Source organism: Ovis canadensis, chromosome 10, assembly GCF_042477335.2.
Source record: "Ovis canadensis isolate MfBH-ARS-UI-01 breed Bighorn chromosome 10, ARS-UI_OviCan_v2, whole genome shotgun sequence".
NCBI lineage: Eukaryota > Metazoa > Chordata > Mammalia > Artiodactyla > Bovidae > Ovis > Ovis canadensis.
The window spans coordinates 92,438,749-92,463,222 of NC_091254.1; the positions used below are offsets into that span (position 1 = coordinate 92,438,749).

A 24,474-nucleotide genomic window follows, 5' to 3' on the forward strand; every position below is an offset into this window, starting at 1 on the left:
TCACCCAGACTCACGTCCATTGAGTCCGTGATGCCATCCAGCCATCCCATTCTCGGTCATCCCCTTCTCCTCCTGCCCCCAATCCCTCCCAGCATCAGAGTCTTTTCCAATGAGTCAACTCTTCACATGAGGTGGCCAAAGTACTGGAGTTTCAGCTTTAGCATCATTCCTTCCAAAGAAATCCCAGGGCTGATCTCCTTCAGAATGGACTGGTTGGATCTCCTTGCAGTCCAAGGGACTCTCAAGAGTCTTCTCCAACACCACAGTTCAAAAGCATCAATTCTTCGGCCCTCATCCTTCTTCACAGTCCAACTCTCACATCCATACATGACCACAGGAAAAACCATAGCCTTGGCTAGACGGACCTTAGTCGGCAAAGTAATGTCTCTGCTTTTGAATATGCTATCTAGGTTGGTCATAACTTTTCTTCCAAGGAGTAAGCGTCTTTTCATTTAATGGCTGCAGTCACCATCTGCAGTGATTTTGGAGCCCCCCAAAATAGTCTGACACTGTTTCCACTGTTTCCCCATTTATTTCCCATGAAGTGACGGGACTGGATGCCATGATCTTCGTTTTCTGAATGTTGATCTTTAAGCCAACTTTTTCACTCTCCTCTTTCACTTTCATCAAGAGGCTTTTTAGCTCCTCTTCACTTTCTGCCATAAGGATGGTGTCATCTGCATATCTGAGGTTATTGATATTTCTCCAGAAATGATTCCAGCTTGTGTTTCTTCCAGCCCAGCGTTTCTCATGATGTACTCTGCATAGAAGTTTAATAAGTAAGGTGACAATATACAGCCTTGATGTACTCCTTTTCCTATTTGGAACCAGTCTGTTGTTCCATGTCCAGTTCTAACTGTTGCTTCCTGAGCTGCATAGTTTTCTCAAGAGGCAGGTTAGGTGGTCTGATATTCACATCTATTTCAGAATTTTCCACAGTTTATTGTGATCCACACAGTCAAAGGCTTTGGCATAGTCAATAAAGCAGAAATAGATGTTGTGCTCAAACTCATGTCCATCGAGTCGGTGATGCCATCCAAACATCTCATCTTCTGTTGACCCCTTCTCCTCCTGCCTTCAGTCTTTCCTGGCATCAGGTCCTTTCCAATGTATATTTTTAATTTATTTTTTAATTGAAGGATAATTGCTTTACAGATTCCAGTGTCTTAATCATCAGTTTTTGTTATTCAGTATTTGAGGATGGGTTTTACATAATCATTTTCCTGTAATCTGGGAAAACTATTCTCATTTCTAGTTTTTCACGTAAGTGAAGGGACAGAGACAATAACTGGTCACATTCCAGCTGGTGACCCAGGGTGGGTTTTATCTATGAAGTGGTCCCTTGGGAGGTGGGCTTACTCTGCTTGGGCACTTGCTTCAAGGGATCTCCCATATCACCTGGAATGGTTTGATTCACCAAGGTCTTCCTTTTGTTTAAATCTTCAACTTCCTCAGATAACCCTCGGTTGTTATTAAACTTTGTTTTCTTCCCCAAAGGCTAGGTGTACGCCTGAAACTCAGTTTTTCCTGAGACTGATCAGAAGTTAGTTACTATGGGCTATGATTCATTGTGGTGATGCCTGCAGAGTTTTGAGATACGTATACACCATGTGTGTGTGCGTGCTAAGTTGCTTCAGTCATGTCTGACTCTTTGTGACCCTATGGACTGTAGCCCGCCAGGCTCCTCTGTCCATGGGATTCTCCAGGCAAGAACACTGAAATAGGTTGCCATGCCCTCCTCCAGGGGATCTTCCTGACCCCAGTCTTCTCCGGCTCCTGCCTTGCAGGCAGATTCTTTACCACTGAGCCACCAGGGAAGCTTATATACCATACAATTCACTTACTTATTTATATCCATCTATTTATATTTATTTCTTTATTGCTTATTTTGGGAGAACACACAGAGAAACAGTTTGTTTATTTAAGACAGAAACAAGACAGAGATACACGCCCAGAGAGAAAGGGGCATGGGCGTCTTACCTAATGAGGAGGAGCCCCTTGCACATATTTAAAGTGTCCAGTTCAGCAGCTCTTACTACATTCACAAAGTTGTGCGTTCATCATCACAATCAGGGAATATTTTCATTCCTCCAGGAAGAAACCCCATCACTGCCAATCTTCTTTCCCCTCACAAGCCCTTAGGTAATCCCTCATCTAATTTCTGTCAGTGTAGCTTTTCCCAATCTGAGCATTTCATGTAAAAGGAGTTGCACTCTCTCTGGTCCTTTGTTACTGGCTTCTTTTACTTAGCATAATGCTTTCAGGGTTCACCCATGTTGTAACATGGATCAGTATTTTGTTTCTTCTTATTGTCCAATAGTATTTCATCGTTTGGATAGAACTGAGTAGTTTCCTTTTCTTTTTTTTTTCAGCTATTATGAGTAGTACTGCTCTGGACATTTGTGTGGACAGACATCTCCAGTTCTCTTAGATATATTCTGAGGAGTGAAATTGCTGGATCATATGCTAACTTCATGTATAACGTTTAGGGAGCTGTTTTCCAAAGTCACTGGAGCATTTTGCATTTCCACCAGCATTGTATGAGGGTTCCAGTTTCTCCACTTCCTTCTTGATCCTTATGATTATCTGTCTTTTCGATTCAAGCCGCTTGGATCAATATGAGGTGGTATCTCACTGTGGTTTTGATCTGCATTTCCACGAAGGCTAGTGATGCACATCTTTTTATGTGCTTATTGATCGTTGCTACATCATCTTTGGAGAAATGACTGTGCAGATATTTTGCCCATCTTTAAATGGAGTCATTGGTCTTTTTATTATCCTATTTGTTGTTCAGTCGCTAAGTCATCTCCGACTCTTTGTGACCCCATGGACTGCAACCTGCCAGGCCTCCCTGTCCCTTACTATCTCCTAGAGCTTTCCTAAGTTCATGTCCACTGAATCAGTGATACTATCCAACCATCTCATCCTTTATTATCCCAAAGCATCATTTAACAATAATTTTTAACCAGACAGATGGTCAGTGATCACAACTGAAGTGTACAGTAGTTGTGAAATAAATATTTATCGGACGAAGGCCTGTGAAACACTTAGAATATATGTTTGCATTTTGCAGTGTCTAGTGGGTTGTTGATCTTTCTGTCTCCTCCCTCTTTCCTTAGGAGCCCATTTTTGCAGCTCTCACGTTTTTGCAGAATGCTGTAAACGATTGTCACAGCTGTTTCTCAAGAAATAGAAAGTGTGGCACCCTCTTCCTCACAACAGAACTTTCACAGTTGCGTTCAATGCCTAACGTTGCAGAAGCAGAAGGGGCAGATGATTCTGGAAATGGTGAGCACAAATCCGAGAGAAGGTCTCCCGAAGAGAGCCTGCAAGGTGCCGTTCAATCTTTCTGCACCCGTGCCTCTGGAGAACCCCTGGGTCCCAGAGGGGATGGTCATTATCCGTGGAGCTGTCCAGTGACCCACACTCGGGAGAAGATTTACGCCATCTGTTCAGACTATGCCTTTCTCAACCAGGCCACCTCAATCTATAAAACTCCAAATCCAGCTCGTTCTTGCCTCTCTGATAGTACCTCTTTATCTGCGGCAAATAATTCCTCAAGGTACATTGGCATCTCAGCCAGTACGTCGGATATCATCTACAATGAAGAAAACAGCTTGGAGAACTTATCCAACAGCCTGGGCAAGCTACCTCTCGCGTGGGAAATTGATAAATCTGAATTTGATGGAGTGACCACGAATTTGAAACACAAATCAGGTGAGGAAGGAGCCTGGATGTTTTCAAGTGAAAATAAGGAGAAAACAAGCAATATCACTTGTTTAAACTTGCAATTAGGCACATTTTCTTGCAATACAGGAGACCCAGTTCTGGAAGATCCTCTGGAGAATGGAATGGCAACCCACTCCAGTATTCTTGCCTGGAGAATCCCCATGGACAGAGGAGCCTGGAGGGCTACAGTCTGTGGAGTCACAAAAAGATGGACACAACTGAGTGATTAACACTTACACTGTGTTGTTTTTCATTATCACTTCAGGTCAGTTGCTCAGTCGTATCCAGCTTTTTGCAGCCATGTGGACTGCAGCATGCCAGGCTTCCCTGTCCATCACCAACTCGGAGCTTGCTCAAACTCATGTCCATCGAGTTGGTATTTCATTATAGTTTTAAAAAATAACCTTGGGTGTAAGACATTTAGTTCATTAATGTGTTGCCATTGGAAATTTCAAACTTAACCCTTGTGTTTTGCGAGCTTGGGCCAAATCTAAGAGTGCTGTTAAACGGAAATATTACAGCTAAGTACGCAGTAGTTTAGAAGTGGGTAATGAGGTGGCTAGAATAACATAGTATTTCTGTTTTGCAGCGATGTGAATTCATATTTCCCAGTTAAGCATCTAGTTTTCTTTGTTACTATATAACAGTCTGACTTTTCTGTTGTTAAAAAGTTTTGAGCACTCAGCAGGGTCTCCAGGTGCCACCGAGTAGGTTGCCCACTGCACAATGTAAGGGGGTGCAGTGCAGTCTTTACTATCGCAACGTGGTAGTTCTGGAGCACATACTAATACCCTTCATGTCTTTCTTTGGAATGCACAGTAAGACGAATTTTGTGAGGTAGGTCCTGTTGTCTTCATTTTATAGGTGAAGGAATGGAGGCATAGAGGGGATAAATTTTGGGATACATTTGCACAGCTAGAAAGAGGCAGAAGTCAGGTTCGTATTATTTCTTGGCTTTTCGGATCATTTTGTAAAATCTCTGTCCATCTGCTCGTTCATTGACAAAATCAACTTGTTTCACAGAATGTTTTGTAAATTTGTAATTCTTGGGGAGTCATCAGAATTTCACTTTGTGTCTCTATTTGTGGGTGATTGGTCCATCATTTTTTTTTTTTTGGTAGTATCTGTTCAGGTCTCCTAAGATGTGTTGGGAAGTGTTCTTTCTTCCTGTTTTCTGAGGGGTTTTCAGAGGGCTGATGGCACTCTCTAAATACGATGGTAGAGCTGTCTTGTGTGTGCTGTATGGGCTAAGTCACTTTGGTTTGTGTCGGTCTCTTTGTGACCTTATGGACTTGTAGCCCGCCAGGCTCCTCTGTCCATGGGATTCTCCAGGCAAGAATACTGGAGTGGGTTGCCGTGCCCTCCTCCAGGAGACCTTCCTGACCCAGGGATCACACCTGCCTCTCATGTCTCCTGCACTGGCAGGCAGATTCTTTGCCACTAGTGCCATTGGGAAGTGTCCTCTCATCCTGTTTTCTGAGCGGTTTTCAGAGGGGTAATAACAGTCTCTAAATACAGTTATGGAGTTGTCTTAATTCCCATAGATTCTGTCAGTTTAGTCTGTGCATTTCATCCACATTGTCAAGGTGTTGACATAAAGCTGTTCCTAACAGTTCCTTTTATCCCTGTAACACCTGTGGGGTCATTAGTGATAACTCCTTTTTCATCCCCGATGCTGGTAGTTTATGTTCTTTTTTTTTTTCCTAGCGGTGAGTGTATCAACTTTGTCTTTTCAAATAACCAGCTTTTAGCTTTACTAAGTTTCTGAATTGTCTGTTTTTGTTTCACCGATTTATGCTCTTTACTATTTTGTTCCTCTTATTTTGGGTTTATTTTGTTCTTTATTTTCTGTCCTCTTGATGCAAGACTTTTCATGTTAAGTATTAAATGCTCTAAAATTGCTCACCAAGTACTGTTTTGGGGTTTCCCTGGTGGCTCTGATGGAAAAGAATCTGCTTGCAATGTGGAAGACCCAGGTTCGATTACTGGGTCTGAAAGATCCTCTGGGGGAAGAAGTTGCATATCACTCCAGTATCTTGCCTGGAGAATCCCATGGACAGAGGGGCCTGGCGGGCTACAGTCTCTGGGGTCACAGAGTCAGACACCACTGAGCAACTAACACTTTCACTTTGAGTGCTGTTTTTGCTGAAGACCATAGATTTTAATACACTTCATTTTCAACTGTCATTTAGTTTGAAGTATTTTCCAATTTCCCTTATAATTTCTTCTTCGATAAATACCTTATTTAGAAGTGTGCTATGTTATTTCCATATATTTAGGGTTTTTCTAGGTACCAATGTCTAATTTAGTTCCATTGTGGACAGAGGACATGTGACCTCAGTCTTTTTAAATTTTTTTATTAAAATATAGTTGATTTACAGTGTCATGCTGTTTCAGATGTACAGCTCAGTGGTAGGGTTGTACATATACATACATATTTTTCAGATTCTTTCCCCTTACAAGTTACTACAAATTATTGAGTGTAGTTCCCTGTGCTATACAGTAGGTCTTTATGGTTCCAGCTGGTTTTGGGTGCCAGATGGTTTCATTGTGGAGCATCTTGAGTGAAGAAAATGTATCTTCTTCCACGTTTGTTTTTTAAACATGTATCTCTATAATCCATATTGTCTAATTTATGACTGACTCATGAAAATGAAATATTAGCTTTTATTTAATTTTTATAGCAGATTGATTTTATTTAAAATGTATACGTGTGAGAGATTTTAAAGTGCACCTAGCTAGGACTTCCCTGGTGATCCAGAGGTTAAGACTTTGCCCTTCCAATGCCAAGGGTGCAGGTTGGATACCTGGTCGGGGAACTGAGATCCCACATGCAGTGAGATCGAAAATAAAAATAAAGATATAAAGTGCACATAGCTGTGTGAAATGTTCATGGTGTTTTAGTGAAATGAGGCTTGGATGTTAATGAATAATATTTTAATTTATATTATTTTTGGACTGGGTGATCCACTGAATGGAAATAAAAAAGTATAGAAATCAAAGAGTATAAAAATTCCCTTTTGTTTCCCCTTGGTGAGGCTCCCAATTTTCCCTCCCCCCCATAGATAACCACTGTGTTGCCTTTTGTGTCTTTTAGAGAATGTGTGTGGTGTCTGTGTGTCTGTCTGTGCACACATATATACCTACTTGCACAGAAAGGAGACTTTGTTTTCCATTCTGGCTCCCGGTGCTAAAGTTGCATTTTAATAATGTACTTGTATGCATCATTCTTAATTCATTTTGTGGTCTCTGTAGGCCTGGAGCTATTTTTAAACATCACATCTTCAGATTATTGGATCTGCTGCTTTTACTTTCTCAGCAGAGTAACGTTAATGTGGTTTTATTGTTTTTTAGAAAGGAAATTTGATTTTCTAAATGTGGCTAAGCATTTTGTGATTGATTCTTTTGCTAGCTAAGTGAGTAGTTCAGGGATTAAAATATAAGAACCTGATAGGAAATGACATTCATGGTTGTTTAAATGTATTTTTATTCTCTATCCCTTTCTTTAAGGCAGAGGGCATTCTTGAAGATACATACAGTTTTGAATATGTTTGTGAATAGCATTTTTAGACCTAGCTACTTTGATATTTGTTACATAATTAATTGTATTGTTTAGAGGGCTTACTTCATCTTACCTCATTTTTATACTCTTGTGTTCCAGGCAATGGAAAGAAGCAAGTTTCCAAGAAAAAAACATCAGATAAGAAAGGAAAACATCAAAGGGAGTGGCCTCAGTATTCTCCTCTTGAAGATATTAAGCAGCGGAAAGTATTAGACCTCAGACGATGGTAATCGCTAAAAATTGACCTTTTTTACCTAACCACAGTACCACTGTCATACCTAATGAAGTTAACAAATATTTCCTTAGTATCTCATTTTTGGGCTTCCCTGGTAAAGTGGTAAAGAATCCACGCGCCAGTGTAGGAGGTGTGCATCAGGAAGATCCCCTGGAGAAGGAAATGGTAACCGACTCCAGTATTCCTCCCTGGAAAATACCATGGACAGAGGAGCCTGGAGGGCTCCAGTTCATGGGGTCCTAAAGAGTCGGACATGACTGAGGTACTGAGCACACACACAGCGGTCCTTGTAACCTGGAAGTTAGATGTAAAGACATGATTAGATTCTGGTTGAATACTTGGGGGCGAGAATGCCGTCTTGGTGACCTTGTGGCCTTCATGCTGCATCCCATCAGAAAGTATGTGGAGTCTGCTCATTCGGGATTAGAGCTTCTAAGAGTGGTCCCTGGAATAAGGAGGCCACAGCCTCAGCCACACTGTTAGGCCCCTTTCTTCCCTCTGCAGCTCTCAGGTCGTCACACTACTGACAGCGGCTTCGAGCTCACATCTAGACAGCCATCAGCTTTTCATCTAGCGGTTTTAACCAAACCCACTGATGACCCCTTCCTGAATCCTGTTATAAAATGGTGATTTTTCAAAATTCTCTCATTTCTTCTGCCTTTACTAACTGGCATTCCTTTAATGAGAAGATCTTCCACTTAGCAGCTCAGGCTATTTGGTAGCCTTAACATAGAGTCCCTATTCTAAAGAAAAGGCTGTTTAAGTCATGATAGTTTTTAGGTACTACTAATCTGTGATTTGAGGTTTTTAAAAATTCTTTTGTGTGACGTTTTAGAAATATTAGATTTCTTTCTCTTACTTTATAAATATTGGACGCTTCGCTGTGGGCTGAGTACAAAGAGGCAGAAAACAGGACTTTATTTTCCAATCTAGTTGAGAAGAGAGAAAAATGTAAAAAACCTCAGGAACTTGGTCAGATAGTGGGTGGGAATAAAGAACCAACTTGAGAGGAGGTAATGATCACTGAAGCACTTCACTGAGAAGCTGGGGCTTAAGAAAGGAAAACGAGGGGGCAGAGGGTCTAAAGGTCTTTGAATGGATGGTAGGAAAGTGTCTGGCAGGTTGGTAATGAAGAGTAGACCGATCTGTCTGGAGGGAGGTTCAGAGCAGCTAAGAAACTTACCCAACATCACATGGCAAATACGTAGATCTTGCGTTGAAACTGAAGAGAACTGGACTTCAGAGTCCTTGTTCTTTCTTTATAACACCTTTCAAAGTCTATTTCTTGGATGTCAGGTTAAGGATTTAGAACTTTTTTCCAGGGTAGAGATAATCCACTGATGCTCTTTAACAAAAGCATATTTTACACAGATAAACTGGTAGACTGTATTGGGGAAGCGACACAGATAAAAAACATTAATTTTAGTTTCTTTGGAATGAGGTTTTATGCATTTTGTTCTGAATCCCTTTGACTTAGGATTTGTTATAACCACATATATGATTAATTATTCTTAGTAGTGTAACATGTAAGGCCATAAAGACTTGGATGAGGAAAGATAGATGTGAAAAATAACCTAAGGGGAAAAATTACCTAGATGACAAGTGTATTTCCTGGAGAATGATACAAGGTTAGAGATGGAATGGAAAGACCCACAGAATGTAAAAGTTTTAAGGTGGTCATGAACAAGACTGGTCAACAAGTTTGGACTGATGAAGATGTATGAAAAATCTTAACAGTCCCTAAGCTTGATCCTAAGGATTTGTGAAGAAGTGTGTAAGATGGAGGAGGCAGATTGAACCATGACGGAATAAGGTCTTTTTACTCCTCTCCTTCCCTCAAACCCATGAAAACAATAACAACAAAATGAAAAACAGGAAATCCTCTATCTTCCCCGAAACAAAGAAATAGCAACATCTCCAAACCATCGGCTCTAATACATACTCATCAGATCCCATACATTCTGTATTAACAGAGAGGAGATACTGAGACCTCATAGACTACTGCTGGCCTCGAACAATGCAGGTTGCTCTACATTTCAGGTGACGTCCCCCAACCATTTGGTGACTCTGGTTAAATCTAGGGGTATGAGCCGTGGAGTGAGAGGGGAAGAATCTGAGTTCTTTGAGGAGATCCAGGACAGCACTACAGAAATGCAGGAAGGGTTTCAGGAGAAGACACTGTACTGATCTCTACCTGATTATCTTACCCCCTGTATGCTAGCTGAGGACACTGCCTCTAGGGATTTACAGGAAAGGTGGTGCTTACAGGAGGGCAACACAGGCCACACACTTCCTGATTTCAAAACATATTACAGAGCTACAATAACCAAGATGGTGTGGTACCGGCATAAAGACAGACATAGACCAATGGAACAGAATTGAGCTTAGAAATAACCATTCACACAGACAGGCAAATAATCTTTTGCAAGAGTGTCGAGACCACAAGATGAGGAAAGGATGGTCTCTTTGGAAAAGAGTGCTGTGATATCCATGTGCAAAAGAATGAAACTGGACCCTTACTTCACATCATACACAAAAATTAACTCAAAATTGATTAAAGACCTAAATGTAAGACCTAAAGCTATAAGATCCTAGAACATAGGGGACAATCTTCATGACATTGGATGGCAGTGATTTCTGGAGTATGACATGAAAAGGACAGGTAGCAAAAGCAAAAATAGACAAATGGGACTATATCAAACTTAAACATTGCTGCGCACCAAAGGAAACAATCAACAAAGTGAAAAGGCAGCCTACAAGGTGGGGGGAAATGTTTGCAGATCATGTATCTGATAGGGGAGTAATATCCAGAGAATATATAGAATTCCTATAGCTGAAGTTGCTAATAGTCATTCATGTAGCTCAACTAGGAGTTTGCAATGAAATTTTAGGAGCTGGCATCTACATTTATATATTTGTAATTTTTTTCCATTGATTTGGGTAGCATTCACTTGAACTAGTCATACTTCAGAGAAGGCAATGACAGCCCACTCCAGTACTCTTGCCTGGAAAATCCCATGGACGGAGGAGCCTGGTGAGCTACAGTCCATGCGGTCACTAAGAGTTGGACCAACTGAGTGACTTCACTTTCACTTTTCACTTTCATGCATTGGAGAAGGAAATGGCAACCCACTCCAGTGTTCTTACTTTGAGAATCCCAGGGACGAGGAAGCCTGGTGCTGTCTATGGGGTCGCACAGAGTAGGACACGACTGAAGCGACTTAGCAGCAGCAGCAGCAGCAGCAGCAGCAGCAGCAGCAGCAGTCATACTTAGCCATCATTCTTAAAAAGCATGATTTATTGTTATGCATTTACAATGCACGCATGCTCAGTCATGTCCCACTCTTTGCAACCGTGTGGACTAAAGCTCTTCAGGCCTCTCTGTCCATGCGATTTTCCAGGCAAGGATACTAGAGTGGGTTACCATTTCCTCTGCCAGGAGATCTTCCCGACCCAGGAACTGAACGTGCATCTCCTGAGCTGCTGCACTGCCCGGTGTGTTCTTGACCATTTGAGCCAGTTATGTATTTATAATGTGTTTAACAAATATGAAAATAAATGAATAAATATTTCACATTGGTTTGAATGATCAAAGTTTTCGTTATGCTAACATGCTCAGTTGCCATGAGTGTTCTGTTTTTATATGCGTATTTTGTGTTTATTCGAGTGAAGGAGACAGTCTTTTATTTTTTCAGGTACTGCATAAGCCGACCACAATATAAGACTTCTTGTGGCATCTCCTCGTTAGTTTCTTGTTGGAATTTCTTATATAGCACAATGGGAGCTGGAAAGTAAGTTTGATAAGCTATCTCTAAACTCCAAATTCAGGAGTTCTTTGGTGTTGCAAAAGCAAACCAAAGATTTTGAAATATGGAATAATAATTTTGAAGATTTTGAAATATGGAATAATGAAAGATTTTTTTAAACATTCTTTTTAAAAATGTATTTATTGATTGACTGCATCAGGTCTTAGTTGCGATGCACAGACTTAGTTGTCCTGCAGAATGTGGGATCTTAGTTCCCTGACCAGGGATTGAACCCACATCCCCTGCATTGCAGGTGGATTCTTAACCACTGGACTGCCAGGGAAGTCCCTATAATGGGAGATTTTTAAGACCAGATTTTTTAGAAATTGGGGGGAAACTGCCATATTTTGTTTGAAACCTTTTAGCTAAAAATATATGCATGCATTGTTTCTGATAAGATAAAAATTTTAAATGTTAGTAAAACTGTTTGCAAATGAGACAGACATAGTGACATTGAGACAGGCTGCATTTGCGTCTGATGGAAATTGTCAAATGAAAGGCCGTATTTCTTTTGTAGTCTTCCAGCCATCACTCAAGAAGAAGCTTTACATATTTTGGGCTTTCAGCCTCCATTTGAAGATATTAGGTTCGGCCCCTTCACTGGAAATACAACACTTATGAGGTATGAAGCCTGAGCTTAGAGGAAGACCTTATTTCTAGTTCTGCAAAATAATAATTCTGTAGATGTACATTGATAGTAAACCATGTATCTGACTGTTTGAACCCAACTTCTGATAGATATGCCAGACTTGGGCTCTGCCCGAATTTTACTGAAATTAGAATAGCACTTTCTTTGTTATGGAATTGTTGCTATGAGTGAGTCTTCTTGTTATTTTTCAGGTGGTTTAGACAAATTAACGACCACTTCCATGTAAAAGGCTGCTCATATGTTCTATATAAGCCTCATGGGAAGAATAAAACAGCTGGAGAAACTGGTAAGTAAATACGTAGAAGATTTACACACACCCATACATACACACACACACACACACAGGTATATGCTTTAGGATTCATCTCAAAGATTGGTTTTGATTCATGGGACATGCTGTAAACTCTAAATACAGTCTATCATTCTATCTAAGAGAAAATCATAATAGATAATATTGATAGTAATATATAGAGTACTTTTCAATATACAGTTTAATATTTTTTAGTTCTTTTCCTCTTTGAGTGTAGAACTTTTAAAACTTTATGGCATGTCATAAACACTGTTTTAGCACGGTGTGTTTTTTGGGCCCATGGAGTGTGTGTGTGTGTATGTGTGTGTATGTGTGTGTGTGAGAAAGAGAGAGAGAGAGAGCTTGCTGCTACTAAAATCCTTTCAGGAAGCAGCATGGAATTTGCAGTTCCTCTTCCTGAAAGGGAATGCAAAGATTTTAGAATATTTGTTGTTAGAGCGGCGTAAAAATACGTAACAACGGGACAGCGAACTGTGAAAGTGACGCAGTTCTGTTATAAAAGGGTCTTGGTTGTTACAGAGAATAATGCAGTGGATCTTAAGGATTGTGTTAGTTATGTGCTAGTTGGATAATTTGCATTATTTGAACGTTTCCATTTTTTAAGTTTCACAATCGCGTTTTGAATTTACGATCAGAAACCTACAACACAGTGTTAAAGAAAATGTCCTTCCGACACTTGTCAAAAGGGTAAGGAAGACTATTGAAGACTGTCGTAATGGGGAACTGGGTCATGGGGGAGCAATCGGGCTCAACCTGAAACAACAAACCAACTCTCAAAGCGAAGGTTCCATGGATGGAAGGTTATTAAGAAGAGACATCAAGGGTCCTTGCTGAGCCAGTCTAACAGGTCTTATCTCAGGCAGTCTAACGGTTGGGCTTTAAGAGTGAAGGATAAGGACCTTGATCTGGTATCCGGGTGGGGGATTCTCTCTCAACTGACTTTGGCAGAATTTTTGCTAAAACTGGATTCAGCCGGGATGGACACAGAAGCCCAAGATCCAAGCCTAGCTGAGAAGAAGGCTCAGTGATGCCTTACTTCAGGTAGGATACAGGTGGACTCCAAGTTGGGGAATTTACAGTCAGCCAACCTCCTCTTTGGATTTCTTGACATCAGAGAGAGCTGGGCTCCTGTTGAGGAATTTACAACCAACAAGAAACAGGATAAATAGCCAGTCTTTGCTCTTACCTCAAGGGCATAATTATGGCCAGGACAAAGAAAGGAAAAAGCCCTGTCTGATAAGGGAGACACTACCTATGCTCAGAAAGGCTCCTTGGAGTCAAAAGTCAGAAGATAATTCCAGGCCATAATGAGTCGTGTTCCTCCCAGAAGCCTTCACTTCGAGATCTATCTTGGCTAGGGTGTGCGTGCACATCCCAGGGGGTGGTCCTAAGACATATTAACCAGGGGGGACAAAGCAAGGTGACTGGCCTGAGGGAAGATCTAGATCCAGAAAACTGCCTCTTTCTAAAGGATTTAAACTTCCCAAAGGCACCACTGTCTCTCTGAGTTCGCCCATGTGCCTTTCCGCATGTACTTTTCTTTTCAATAAACTTTTTACTTTACTCTTTATCTTCTGCCTCCTTGCCTGAATTTGTTCCTGACTAGGCCGGCAAGGCTAGGAACCTTAAATCTAACTGCTGGCTCCTGTGCCATGGCGGTTAGGAGTCCAGGTCTGAGAACCTAAGCCCCTGCTTCCAGCTAGCACTCGCTGCTGCTTGCTGCCAGCTGCCGCTTACTGCTGCGTGCATCCGAAATCAAATTGAAGTCTGCTCAAGCAGAGGTTTTGTCAGCAGAGAGGGTACCTGGTTTACCAAGCTCAAGGTAATGGTAAATAAACAGGGTCTATTTCTGTTGCCTTTTCGCAGGCATATCCAGCTGCTTGTGAGGCAGGCAGACTTGGAGTCCGAATAGTGGTTTCTGCACATCCTGGTTCTGTGATCTGAACGAGGCACTTAAACTCTCACTCACTGAGCCAGTGTAGACTGTTATCTTACTGACCCAGTGTGGACCTTGTCTCCATACTTTCACCCCACGGGGTCACTGTGAAGATAAAAGGAGACGTATTTGTAATACACTTAGCCCCTTGCTTGACAGAGTAAGGACTCAATCAATGTTAATTTTATTCTTATTGACTGAATTATAGCTCTGTGCAGTTGCAGGGGGCCTTTCTCCATGGAGCCTCCCTGGTCAGGCTCAGACGGTAAAGCATCTGCCTGCCATGTGGGAGACCCGGGTTTGATCCCTGGGTTGGGAAGATGCCCTGGAGGAGGACATGTCAACCCACTCCAGTACTCTTGCCTGGAAAATTCCATGGACAGAGGAGCCTGGTAGGCTACAGTCCATGGGGTCACGAAAGAGTCAGACATGACTGAGCGACTTCACTTTCCTTTCTCCATGGAAAGGGGAGCCTTAAATGATGTTAATAATTTTTTCTGTTTCCACGGTGGCTGTCAACACAGGCTCTCTAAGTAATTGATCAGGCGATGGAAAGCTGAGAGAGGGTAGACTTTGCAACACACATCAGTGTTTTTCTTCGAGGAATAGGCTCTTCTCTCCATCCCTCCTCTTTTCTTTTTGATGGGAGGAGAGGAATTGTTTCTATAATTTCTTCAAATAAATTTCAATGCTGTATTTTTCTAATTTTGTTCTTGTTTTCACTTTCCCTGTTATAAGACTTGACTCCTCACTGTCTCTTTTTCTACGTGTGTTTTCCTGAAGAATAACTGATCCATCTTCCTCTTCAAGCCTCAGTGGTCCTTAGCAAGCCCTGCCTTATGTCTGACACTCAGATTCCTCTTAATTTCTGTAATACTGGTCATTTTTGTCTGTTGTTTGGCATTTGGGACGTGCAGCCTCATATGATGTTGTATCTTTTTAATGTGTGTCTGCCCTGCTCCTCGGTCATAGGGACTTCCCTCAGTAGCCCTTTGATTCTAAGTATGATGCCCTCTGACCTTACCCACGTGACCCTAGGACATTGTCGAAGAGTATTTGTAGCAGGTGAAATAGTATGAATATTAATGATGGCAAACTTTCATTCCTATCTCATTTGCCCCTGAATATATTCCAGACATTAATGTGACTCCTATTCATAATCACAATAAGAAAATCAGCTGTTTTGGATTATATTGGACTTAAGCAGGGAAGTGTGAAATAAAGATTTCCATTAAAAAGTTACAATAAAGTTCTTTCACAGTTAGTTTTGGTTATCTGGGGTAACTTTTTACTTGGCATTTTCACAATCTGACAAAGATTTCAAGAGTTCTTCCTAAGCCAGTTATGTGTGTAAGAATCTTTACACACGTGGATTTATGAAGAGTCCAAATCTATTTACATTTGCTTACTATTTTGGAATATATCTACAACCAAGTTCAGCTGTGGAAATGAAATACTGAGCATCTTCTTAATTTTAGTTCTTAGAATTCATTTAGAACTGTCCTCGGGTGTTGGTTTTTAGTTTGTTTGGGGAACTCAGCCCAAAACAGCAGAAAGACTTATTTATTATTATGAAATAGAGATTGTAGTAGAAAAGATTGCCTTGCATGCAGGAATGCACATAATGAAGTAAAAATCTATGGTGAATCTATGAGTAAAAATCTCCTAGCTGAAACCTTGGAGAAAGAGTTTAAGACAGAAATGTTATGGTCTCCATGGAACTCGCAAATTGTGTGTATCTCTGGGGGTTGGGGGTGGCTCCCACCTTCTTGGCTCTGTTACAGCCATTGACCAGCTGTTCTTGGGCTTCAGCTATTTCAGTGGCCAGAAAGTCCATCAGAGAAGCCATAACTTGGAAATTTTCTTCTATTTCAACCATTTTTAGTATTTCCTGTCTTAATGGGCTGTTTGTTCATGAATAATTTAGCCTCTTCCAGGAGATGCAAGTTAATGAAACTTCAGTTAATGGCTTTAAGTTTTGAGTGGTGGTTAAAAACTGGTTTCTTATGTAATACTTTTGAAATTACTTTGTCACTAATACATGCAGCCATCGGAAAGACACAAGGAGAAGCAGTTATACGAGGATGCAGTTTTTCACCAGCCAGTCTCTAGAAAGGTGTTCTTACCACTTGGCTTGTGAAAACTGTTCCTCTAATTTGGGTGACTTTTGTAGAAAGGATTGTAATGTGTATTAATGGGAGAAAGTTTTCATCTTTGGAAATTGTTTGGAGTTTGTATTTGTCCACATATTTCAGTGGTTTCCAAATTGGGATGTTTGCATATGACAGCTTTGCAGAGTGATCACTGTGGTCTGGGAAGAATGTATTAGATGTCTACATTTTAATCTAATTAAAAATTCCTATTTTTGTTTATCTTTTATATTAGTAGTCAATATACATAGTTTATAAACAAACATGCTTATCATGGACATGCTTACTTAGAAATTTCTAGTGACAGATATGTGCAATCAGAGAAGTTGAGACCCTTGCTATATATACTAAGTATTAATGTTTGTAGATAAGCATGTGTGTTATTTGAAGGTTTTGGTAATGAAGGACATATTTCAGTTATTTAGTTTGCTATTCAGTTTATTTGAATTTCAGTCTAAAGGGTAAGATTGAAATCCATTAATTTTTAAAAAATTCTATCAATAGTTATTCACTTTTTCCCCAGCAATGTCCCTTTGTCCCAAGTAATGTCTTTTCTGCCTTTGAGTCCTTAACTAATTGTTTGTATAATTACTTATATATATATACATATATATATATAAAATTGTATATATAATATACAATATATATATTATATAATTGTATGACGCATAGACAGTTCTTTATGGTCCCTTAGTTGGTTTGTTTTTGCTTTATTGTAGCATCTGGGGCCTTGTTGAAGTTAACTCATGGATTGAAAGATGAATCGTTAGCTTATATCTATCATTGCCAAAATCATTATTTTTGTCCAATTGGCTTTGAAGCAACCCCTGTTAAGGCGAATAAAGCATATAGGTAAGCATTTTTATATTTTATGTGCATACTTCACCAGAAAAATATATTGCTGGAAGCATTTATGAAATATTTGGTTTATTAGACATTGGAAGACTTGATGATTTGCTTTCCTTACATCAAGTAAGACTATCCTTTTAAACATTGTAGCTTAATCTTTTGCAGAATTGTGTTTGGTTTATTCTCAGGCTTTTCTCAGGATTCCCTGGTGGCTCCGTGGTAAAGAATCTGCCTGAATTGCAGGAGAGGCAGGTTCCATCCCTGGGTGGGGAAGATCCCCTGGAGAAGGAAGTGGCAACCCACTCTAGTATTCTTGCCTAGAGAATACATAAGATGGACAGAGGAATCTGGTGGGCTACAGTCCATGGGGTCTCAAAAGAGTCAGACACAACGTAGCAAGTAAACAACATTTTGTAACAAGGGATCAAGCCCTACCCTGATTTATGCTTCCTCTTTAATGGCCTCTGGAGTTTTGTTCAACCCTTAACTCCAGTTCTATTCTAGTGCTAATGAATGCTATTTCTGCATAAACCTCAGTGTATGTTTTATCAGTATATAATTAAAGTAATATTTTCAAGGGAGTGAATGACTTTATGAAGCTTACTGTGAATGTATTTTATATCCAGCAGGGGTCCCCTCACACCACAGGAAGTAGAATATTGGATCTTAATTGGAGAATCGAGTAGAAAACATCCTGCTATTCACTGTAAAAAGTATGTTTAACCCCTCCCTCTCCGCTTTTTCTCAGTTTCTGCTAAAAAGCCTGTTGGAATTTTAATTAGAATAGAATCCATAGGATCCATAGTTTAGTTTGGGGAGCATTACATCTGAATAATGTGGAGTTTTCTCTTTATAAACATAGACTGTATCTCCACTTAATTAGAACTTTAATTTCTCTTGGCAATGGTATTTCTCAGCATAGAGTTTAATATATATTTTGTTGAAAATTTTTCCTAAGTGTGTATATTTTTTGATGCTATTGTAAATTGATTTAGTTGAAGTAATAGTTGAGTTACAATGTTGTGTGAGTTTTAGGTGTACAGTAAAGTGATTCAGTTATATATATATATTTTTTCAAATTATTTCCCATTGTAGGTTGTTACAATATTGAATATTGTTCCTGTAAACTGACTTTTAAATCATTTTATCTCCCAATTATTTTCTGGTAGTGTACAAAAATATAATGGATTTTTCTATATAGGCCTTAAATCTTACACCTTTATCAAATTCAGTTGTTAGTTCTAGTAACAGATTTGCAATATAAAACAATTTGTAATTGTTTTGGATTTTCTATACCATCAATCATGTTGTTTGTAAAGAAAATATAGAATGTTTCCACACTAGCCCGCAGGATGTCACTTAACAGGTTGACATATATTTTTATTTCATATGGAGAGTAACCATTTTTAACCTTGGTATTCATTGGATAAAGAGAACTGTCATTTAAAAGAGGATTTATGAAAACCTAATAGATGAAATAATCCTCTGATGGAAGAATTATTGCCATGGAACTGTTGTAGCAAACTGCTCATGTGAAAAGTTCCATTACTTTTTAAAAGTATTTTAAACTTAAAGAAAATTGTGCTTTATTCTTCCTTAACAATAGATGGGCAGATATTGTTACTGATCTGAACACTCAAAATCCAGAATATCTAGATATCCGGCACTTAGAGAGGGGACTGCAGTATCGAAAGACAAAGAAGGTAAGAATACCACTGTGTGGGAAAGTATTGCTCAACTGGCCAAAATGCAGTTATTTTACTCAGCCCTCTCGGTTGTAAATAACAGAAACCCAGTTCAGACCATTTTAGACAGAAAAGTGAAAACCGAGGACACGTGTCTTTAAAAGGAAATTTACAGTAGCTAGGACAGGGAAGCAATCTAGATGTCCATTGACAGATGAATGGATAAAGAAGTTATGGTGCATATACACAATGGAATATTACTCAGCTATAAAAAGAAACGCATTTGAGTCGGTTCTAATGAAGTAGATGAACCTAGAGCCTATTACCCAGAATAAAGTATGTCAGAAAGAGAAAGACAAATATTGTCTGCTAACACATATATATGGAGGATAGAAAGATAGTACTGACGATTCCACATGCAAGGCCACAAACACAGACATAAAGAAAAGACTTTTGGACACAGCGGAGGAAGGGGAGGGTGGGATGATTTGAGGGAATAGCACTGAAACACATACACTACCATATGTAAGGTAGACAGCTCGTGGGAAGTTGCTGTATGATGCAGGGACCCCAAAGCCAGTGCTGTGTGACAACCTGGAGGGGTGGGACGTGGGTGGGAGGAGGGAGGGACGTTAAGAAGGGAGGGGACCTATGTATACCTGTGGCTGATTCATGTTGATGTATGGCAGAAACCACCACGATATTGTAAAGTAATTATCTTCTAATTAAAAATTAAAATGTAAAAAAAAGGCAAGAAGCCCAGCCGGGTGCCAGGCAGAAATGTTATCAGGGGCAGGGAGCTAGTCTGTCTCGTTCTCAGCTGTCTTTCTGTTTGCTTCCTGAAGATCATCGTCTTTCAACTTAGGTCTCCCTTTCAGAAGAACAGTCTAGACTGAGACGGGCCTGCCTCCAGCCCAGTTCTGTAGTTGTGGCCCGGCTGGAGTCAGGTGCTGACTCCTGGGGCATTAACTGTGGCCTTGGGGCAGAGCTGTGTTTACCAACAAGGCCGCTGGGGGCAGTTCTCAGGGAATGGTATATTCTGTGGGTTGAGGAGACAGCCCATTGCTATAATCCCACTAACATGTGAAGAACACATAGCAGGGAGAGGAAGAGGAATGATCTCAGTGTTTGGATTAGGCAATGTGGGAGGGCTGAGCGTGCGTGAGAGGTAGAGAGGCATATGGGGATGGGGAAGGGGTCTTGGCTCCTGTGGACATTGTTATTTATATTTTTGTAAAGGCAGCTGGTCAGGAAAGATGCTGGGTATTGTGATCTGATGATGTCGGAAAGGATAAATACTATTTAGATGCAGATGACAGCAGGGAAAAAATCCCATGGACAGAGGAGCCTGGTTGGCTACAGTCTATGGGGTCGCAAAGACAGCATAACTGAGCATGCATGCATGCTGCTGCTGCTGCTGCTAAGTCACTTCAGTCATGTCCGACTCTGTGCGACCCCATAGACGGTAGCCCACCAGGCTCCCCGGTTCCTGGGATTCTCCAGGCAAGAACACTGGAGTGGGTTGCCATTTCCTTCTCCAGTGCATGAAAGTGAAAAGTGAAAGTGAAGTCGCTCAGTTGTGTCTGATTCTGTGCAACCCCATGGACTGCAGCCCACCAGGCTCCTCCATCCATGGGATTTTCCAGGCAAAAGTACTGGAGTGGGGTGCCATTGCCTTCTCCATACATGCATGAAGGAGGGAAAATAACAGAATTCATTGGAACCCACATATTATAACTAGTTTCCTCTTGTTTTCTGAACCCAACATTTTTTTTTTTTCCCCCTTCTCAGGTTGGAGGAAATTTGCATTGCATCATAGCATTCCAGAGACTTAGCTGGCAAAGATTTGGCCTTTGGAACTTTCCCTTTGGAACCATTAGACAGGAATCACAGCCTCCAACACATGCCCAGGGAATTGCCAAATCTGAGAGTGAGGACAATATCTCCAAGAAGCAGCAGGGGCGCCTGGGCCGGTCTTTCAGTACTGGTTTCCATCAGGACTCGACGTGGAAAAAGATGTCCAGTATCCACGAGAGAAGGAACAGTGGCTACCATGGTTACAGTGATTACGAGGGGAATGACTGACCACGTTGGGTCCCTACGATGGCACACAGCTGGTCGATGCAGGACCGCGTTAAGGCAGTACGAGATTTTAAGTCTATGTTAAATAGGAACAGATCTTGTGGGGCAAAACATAACCTTGTAGTTCCTCCAGTAAGTAAGCTTGCATATGAATAGGATGGGTGATTTCAGACATATAAACAGATAAGCACAGATTTTTTTTTTTTTTGTCCTTTTAAAATTAAGAGTATATAAACATTCTGGACAGTTTTGCAAAGTCCGATAAAATTACATATAAACAAATCAGACACAGTTTCATTCAATAGCATCATGATTTGAAATACTTAAGCATGAAGGGATTTCTCATGACTTGACCCCCAGATATTTGTTGCAGTTTTATTCCTAAGCCCAAAATTTAAGGTACTCTCTCTCTGCCCTTTAAAAAAAATTGGGGCTGTTGACTTCTAGTTTTTCTCTTGTGGTTAAAGCTCATTTCAAATAATTTAGTGAGTCTAGAAATTCCTTTTTACTTGTAGCGGTAACCTGCCTGCCTCGTATTTTTCCTGATTAACTTTCTCAGGATTCTCAATAAAGAGGCAAAAGAGAAAAGACTCCAGGCACTGATCTTTTCTGCTGGTGCAGATGGATGACTTCCTGCATCAACTTAGGTGTTCTGGACTTTCTTGGTATGTTGTTGTTACATATTGACAAGAACTTTAGGTCTTGAAAGACTTCTCTAAGTCTACAATAAACCTTGGTTTAGGAATAGAGTAAATGAACAAGTGGGTTTCCCTGATGGCCCAGTGGTAAAGAACCCGCCTGCCAACGCAAGAGTCATGGGTTTGATCCCTGAGTCCGGAAGATCCCCTGGAGATGGAAATGGCAACCCACTCCAGTATTCTTGCCTGGGAAATCCCATGGACAGAGGAGCCTGGTGGGCTATAGTCCATGGGGTCGAAAAGAGTCGGACATGACTTAGCAACTAAAACAACAAAATAACAAGTGGCATCTGAAGTTTCTACACCTAAAGTAACCTTTGAGATGAGATCTGATATTTGACTGGTCCCCCCATATGGAGTCATGTGTTGATAAACAAAAGCATTAAAGATGTGTTAGGATTGCCCATCACTCAGAGGGCAACTATCCATATTCCGGGCTCTGAGCTCTTTCCTTTTGTAAAACCATATAGACTATTAGCTATTTGAAGTGAGTGTGTAATCGTTCAGAACGTGTGGATTTCATGTATTTGAGCTCCTGTCCAGTTTTTCTTCTTCTACCAACCTGTGACTCATGAACAACTAGGATCTCTTGTTCTTTCATTCCAGGGGCTGTTCCAGGACTCCAGTCAGTAACTTGAGTATTACAAGGTGCTGAATATGTTGGTAACCATATTGCAATACACCTCAAGGAAAGGGTTCAGATTTTTATTTTGCAAATATTTTCATTTCCTTCTCTTTTGAATTTTATATCCATGTATCCACTCAGATACTCCTAGCCTACAGATGGGGATATTATGAAATGGGCATTTTTCTGAAGAGAATATTTTGCTTGAAAGGCCAAGGACTGAAAGAGATTTGTAGGTTGTTGATTTTGTTACTTCATACTGGAACTTTTAAGAAGTTTTCATCAATAAAGTTTTATTTTCTACTTTTAATCATGTGAATGTTTGGAACTTTTAAGGATGGAGTGGCCTTATAATTTGAAGTATAAGACAGAGGTATATGACAGAATTTGTCAATTCTGCCTGAGTAGCATAAGAAATATCTGACTTATAATTAGTGAGACTATAGGCACATGTCTGTAATTTTAGATTTTTGTAAGACTTTATAACACGAAATAGAAAACGTAATTCTTTCGCTTGAACCAAATGAAACTAATTTCTAGACGTAAAATCTTGTTGATTTCATATAGCTCAGCCAAATATTTCAGAGAAGAGGTTGGTAAAGAATGGAGATGAATGCAACATAAAACAGAGAACACGGTGACATTGAGGAAAAGAGGATGAGTTTATACATATTGCTTATTGGCCATAATCAACTTTTATAAAACATTTAATATACGTGATCGCTTAATAACTTGGTTTACAAGTTTGGCAGTTATGAGGAGCACACTGAGGTTTATAGGGACTGCTTTTCCAGAATCTGTAAGCAAGGGACTGCACATTGCTCTTTGAAGCTTAGTAACATTCCTGTCGTAATTTCTTGGTCAGTTTTTCTTAGGGGTCTCCATAGAAGTAATGAAAGTTCATGTTACTGGCTCGCTGCTAACTGGCTGTTATCATCTTGGGCAAGTTAAGATCGTTTTTCTTGTGCATAATTCCTCACTGGATAAAATGGGGATAATAGTACTTATCTTACAAACTGTTATGAAGAATAAGTAAGTTAATAGGTGTAAAGTGTTTTGCACAGTGCTTTCTAGATAGGAATTGCTATTTAAGTGCTTGTTATTATTATTATTTGCCTATATAATGTGTATTCTCCTGTCAGAATCTTGATAGAGAGCCCTTTGCTGCTGCTGTTGCCAAGTCACTTCAGTCGTGTCTGACTCTTTGTGACCCTATGGACTGTAGCCCACCAGGCTCCTCTGTCCATGGGATTCTCCAGGCAAGAATTCTGGAGTGGGTTGCTGTGCCCGCCTCCAGGGGATCTTCCCGACCCAGGAATTGAACCCATGTCTCTTATGTCTTCTGCACTGGCAGCAGGTTCTTCACCACTAGTGCTGCCTGCGAAGCCCTTTAAACAGCATCCAAAGGAACCAATTCCTTATTAGTCAAATGAACACTCCTCAGTTGATGTTCCTGCAAAAATACATTTTGTATCCAAGAAATGTTGCTCTGGTTTTACAAGCACCTACAGTACTCAAATGCTCACATTAACTACTTGTTTTTACCTAGCTCTCAGGTAGCTTCATTTAGATCAAATCCTGAAAGTGTTCTTTTTCCTGCTACAATGCCCCATCATTAGGGCAAGCTGGTGCAGCAGCTATAATACCCCCCAACTTGCCTTCCCCGGACACCAGAGGGTTTCAGGCGAGGTGCTCTGCAATTCAGTCACATTCTGTATTTCAATTTTGCTCGTGGTGTTCTCCCCCTCAGTCATTCACTCAACAAACTAATGGGGATGTCATTACCTACTAGGTGTTTCATGTTAAGTCACTGATCTCAGAGAAACTGCAAAAAAGAAGTGCCATCTCCATTTTATTCAGATTCTCTACATTGAACAAATGTGTCCAGGATCCTAGATGTGTCTGCTGGGGCTACCAAAATGAAACGTCAGACTGGTAGCTTATACAGCATTTATTTTCTCGTAGCTCCAGAGGCTAGAAGTCAAGATCCAAAACTTGGTTTCCTGAACCTTCTTGGTTTGCAGCTCCCTGTGTCCTCACTTGCTTTTTCCTCTGTGCAAAGAGCCTTAGTGTCTGGGTGTCCAAATTTCCTTTTCTAAGGACACCAGTCAGACTGATTAACTTACCCTAATGGCCTCATTTTAACTTAAAAAGGCCC

General features: G+C 40.4%; 1 protein-coding gene across 24 annotated transcripts in view; it reads left to right on the forward strand.

The window, feature by feature from the left end:
- The window catches only part of BIVM (basic, immunoglobulin-like variable motif containing), a 32,543-nt gene extending 9,917 nt beyond the window's left edge, over nt 1-22,626 (forward strand). For 2 of the 24 annotated variants that reach the window (XR_011259605.1, XR_011259611.1), the window contains 11 exons: nt 3,120-3,717; nt 7,391-7,517; nt 11,222-11,317; nt 11,850-11,954; nt 12,173-12,267; nt 17,097-17,229; nt 17,853-17,939; nt 18,833-18,929; nt 20,703-21,053; nt 21,553-21,658; nt 22,298-22,626. Coding sequence is in view for 9 of the 24 variants with exons in the window: in XM_069602417.1 (XP_069458518.1) it covers nt 3,120-3,717; nt 7,391-7,517; nt 11,222-11,317; nt 11,850-11,954; nt 12,173-12,267; nt 17,097-17,229; nt 17,853-17,939; nt 18,833-18,929; nt 20,703-20,996 (1,632 nt within the window). In the remaining 15 variants the exon portion in view is untranslated. Of the gene's footprint in view, nt 1-3,119; nt 3,718-7,390; nt 7,518-11,221; nt 11,318-11,849; nt 11,955-12,172; nt 12,268-17,096; nt 17,230-17,852; nt 17,940-18,832; nt 18,930-20,702 lie in introns of all 24 variants that reach the window. The other 22 variants (XR_011259604.1, XR_011259610.1, XR_011259606.1 and 19 more) reach the window with 13 other exon arrangements.
- The last annotated feature ends 1,848 nt before the right edge of the window (nt 22,627-24,474 follow it).